General features: G+C 38.1%; 2 protein-coding genes across 7 annotated transcripts in view; both read left to right on the top strand.

Moving 5' to 3' along the window:
- The window catches only part of LOC104780164 (3-dehydroquinate synthase homolog), a 4,219-nt gene extending 2,412 nt beyond the window's left edge, over nucleotides 1-1,807 (top strand). Inside the window, exons 7-10 of one of the 6 annotated variants that reach the window (XM_019244588.1) lie at nucleotides 432-587; nucleotides 677-766; nucleotides 851-1,018; nucleotides 1,116-1,807. In XM_019244588.1, the coding sequence (XP_019100133.1) occupies nucleotides 432-587; nucleotides 677-766; nucleotides 851-1,018; nucleotides 1,116-1,211 (510 nt within the window). In that variant the 3' untranslated portion in view covers nucleotides 1,212-1,807. The remainder of the gene's footprint in view (nucleotides 1-431; nucleotides 588-676; nucleotides 767-850; nucleotides 1,019-1,115) is intronic. The other 5 variants (XM_019244586.1, XM_010504646.2, XM_019244587.1 and 2 more) reach the window with 5 other exon arrangements.
- The window catches only part of LOC104780163, a 2,587-nt gene continuing 603 nt past the window's right edge, over nucleotides 1,266-3,249 (top strand). Inside the window, exons 1-2 of the mRNA XM_010504643.2 lie at nucleotides 1,266-1,383; nucleotides 1,765-2,159. Coding sequence (XP_010502945.2) covers nucleotides 1,266-1,383; nucleotides 1,765-2,159 — 513 coding nt within the window. The remainder of the gene's footprint in view (nucleotides 1,384-1,764; nucleotides 2,160-3,249) is intronic.

The raw sequence follows: 3,249 nt of genomic DNA, 5'->3' as shown, positions 1-3,249 counted from the left end.
AGAGAATATTGTTCTTGATTTCTTAGACTGGAAGGTATAACTTTCTTGGCTTTGATTGAACTCATATGAATGACCTGGTTAGTAACAATGGAAGTTTCATTTTGGCAGTCGATCCCGGCGGAGAATCTAGTGGCGGCTCTTCAAGGAAGTGTGAAAACAGTGTTTGCCATTTCAAATACTTCTTCAGAGGCGACTCTATTTCTCGAGGTTGGTTTTAGTTTACTGATGTTGAATTCAACGTTTTCACTTTCATTCAATAGAGTTTTACTCTTGTGTTACGCTTGGCTCTAGGCTTTAGAGCACGGTCTTGGCGGGATCATTCTTAAGTCTGAGGATGTTAAAGCTGTTCTTGATTTAAAGGTATCTACTACATCATAAGTATATAGCTCCTTTCTTGTTGTTATAACTGATGCTTTGAAAAAATGTATTAGGAATATTTTGACAAGAGAAATGAGGAAAGTGATATATTAAGTTTGAAGGAAGCTACTATAACTCGGGTTCAAATGGTTGGTATGGGAGACCGAGTCTGTGTTGATCTTTGCAGCCTCATGAGACCCGGTGAAGGTCTTCTTGTATGTTGTTTACCTGTATATACTCTTACTTCAACATGGATTATCAAATTCTTTTACTTAGTCTTCCAAGCACTAAAATATGAATCTGTATTCTTTTTTACAAGGTTGGTTCTTTTGCGAGAGGACTCTTCTTGGTTCATTCAGAATGCTTGGAGTCTAATTACATTGAGAGCAGACCATTAAGAGTTAATGCGGTGAGTTTATTTCTTTTTTTCACTTTTGCTAAATCAGTTCTTCTTATAGATATCATCATTTACTAAACATCTCAATATATACAGGGGCCGGTGCATGCTTATGTCTCTGTTCCAGGTGGAAAGACTTGTTACCTTTCAGAGTTAAGAACGGGAAGAGAGGTAATTGTTGTTGATCAGAAAGGGAAACAGCGGACAGCGGTCGTTGGACGAGTCAAAATCGAGAAGCGTCCACTTATTCTAGTGGAAGCTAAGGTTCATAAATCACATTCTTTACTAAACTCTTATAAATTGTTGATTAAGTTTCTTGGTGTTAGATTCGATTTAAGGTTAGCTGCTTCATCTCTTGCAGCTTAACGTAAAGGAGGAGGAAACTGTTTTTAGCATCATCTTACAGAACGCGGAAACAGTTGCATTAGTCACTCCTCACCAAGATTCTTTATCTTAAGAGTCTCATCATCCTCATTGCAATTAGCTACTAGTTTACATCAAAGGGTGTATGATGGTTATCTATCTTTTTCTTGCAGTAAACTCATCTAGAAAAACTGCTGTTCCCGTGACCTCGCTGAAACTTGGGGATCAAGTTTTGATCAGGTTACAGGGCGGTGCACGCCATACCGGTATAGAGATTCAGGAATTCATCGTCGAGAATTGATCAAACACTTTTGCGGGTAACATTGAGACATTCAAATAAAATGTTTTTGTCTCTATTCAATTCTTCTTTTATGTATAGGTCTCGCTTATTTTGGTAGGATACTCTTTACATTTTCGTTATATAATGACATAATATAACGAAGTAGGATACTCTTTACATTTTCATTAATATAAACGTTTATAATCTATTTATATAACCGGTAATGATTTGTCTCTCCACATGTTGTTATTATTCAACAAAATAGCTTTAACCAGAAAGAAAAATTTAAGTGAACAGCCATGAATCTCTCTCTGCATTGTGTTGGTTTTGTCTGTTCTTGTAACCCTTTGTTTGTAACTATTATTAGGCTGTGTGAAAACGTATATATACCTTTCAAAGCCCTCCATCCAAACTCGCGCACTTCCTTCATTTTTCTNGTGCAAGGGCTACACCGAGTTTCTTGGGAGCTTCAATTATACTGGCGCTAAAGATGAGGTGTTTGAAAAGAGTCATGCCATATTCAATGTATTGACTAGGGCGTTGGGTGCGGCACAAGCACAAGTTGGTGTTGTTGAACTTGGGGCTAAGTTGAGCAGGAATTATGCAGTGATGGCTCAAAGGTATATTCGCCTTGTGTGGAGGATTGCTGCCATCTCGGGGGAGTATAAGTTCAATGCTAAGGCTAAGATAAGCCAGAGTGAAAGAGCTGAGATAGATAGCCATCTGAGTAGGTTGAAGAGTGCCATAAGGGTTTACGTGAAGGTGATCACTCAGTGCACCAAGAAGTTCCCTGTTGGGAACAACATCGATCTCCCCTCTATGCCAGGCCTATTCACCGGAATGTCTAGGAAAAAATCTGGCTCATATATTGATATATCTATCGCAGCCGGCGCTCAGGGCCGAGCTGGAACTGGATTTGAATTCGGAGCTGACCGTCATGCTAAAGGCAAATCCTTCCTCACAGCGAAAGGCAATTGAGCAACCCTCACGAGAAACACTTAGACTGAGCAAAAGGCACAATGTTTTTAAACAACAGATGAAGGAGCCATGAGTTCATCTCTTATTTTTATTTTTTATTTTATCATTACGAAGGAGGGAAGCGCCATGCGATATTAATCTATATTTTGTTATCCATTATAAAAAAACTCTATACTGTATTTGTAACTCATTAATATAAATATCGCATGTTTTCTTAATTACTAATTACTCTCGTTGAAAATTGTTTAACTATATGGAAATCTCTATAGTAAAAGAGAATTCACTCCGAACACCATCACATCTATAATGTTGTAACTCTTCCCCTCAAAGTTTGGTTCAATGGGTCCGTGTATGACCTTAATAGAAACCAAACTGATAGATCAATGACATATGCAATGACGTTAAGTACATCACATGATGGATAACATAGCACGTGTCACATGAAGATCTTATAATCTCATGAAGCTTAATTATTCAGTTTCATTTCTCGTAGGCAGTGACATCACTACAACTCTTTTATTATCCTCTTCTTTTTCTTCTTCTTCCAAAACGATAATTATCACTATAACATAAACGTAACACGACCAACCAATCTCACACTCACTTATGACTTAGTATTATAGTTTTTCACGCTTCAAACCGTCACTATAAAACCAGCTTTAACATCACATGTTCCATATTAAATTAACAACTCAATAATGGAAACTATATACCTAATCCTCTCTCTCTTCTTTTTCTTCTTCCTCTCTCTCAAGTTCTTGTTCGGAACACGGCGGCGCAAACTTAACCTACCGCCGAGTCCAACACGGCCATATCCGATCATCGGACATGTCCACCTTCTAAAGCTACCACTACACCGCAGGTTCCTATCTCT

This window comes from Camelina sativa, chromosome 4 (assembly GCF_000633955.1).
Source record: "Camelina sativa cultivar DH55 chromosome 4, Cs, whole genome shotgun sequence".
NCBI classification, from domain to species: Eukaryota; Viridiplantae; Streptophyta; class Magnoliopsida; order Brassicales; family Brassicaceae; genus Camelina; species Camelina sativa.
This window is presented reverse-complemented; position numbering and strand designations above follow the sequence as displayed.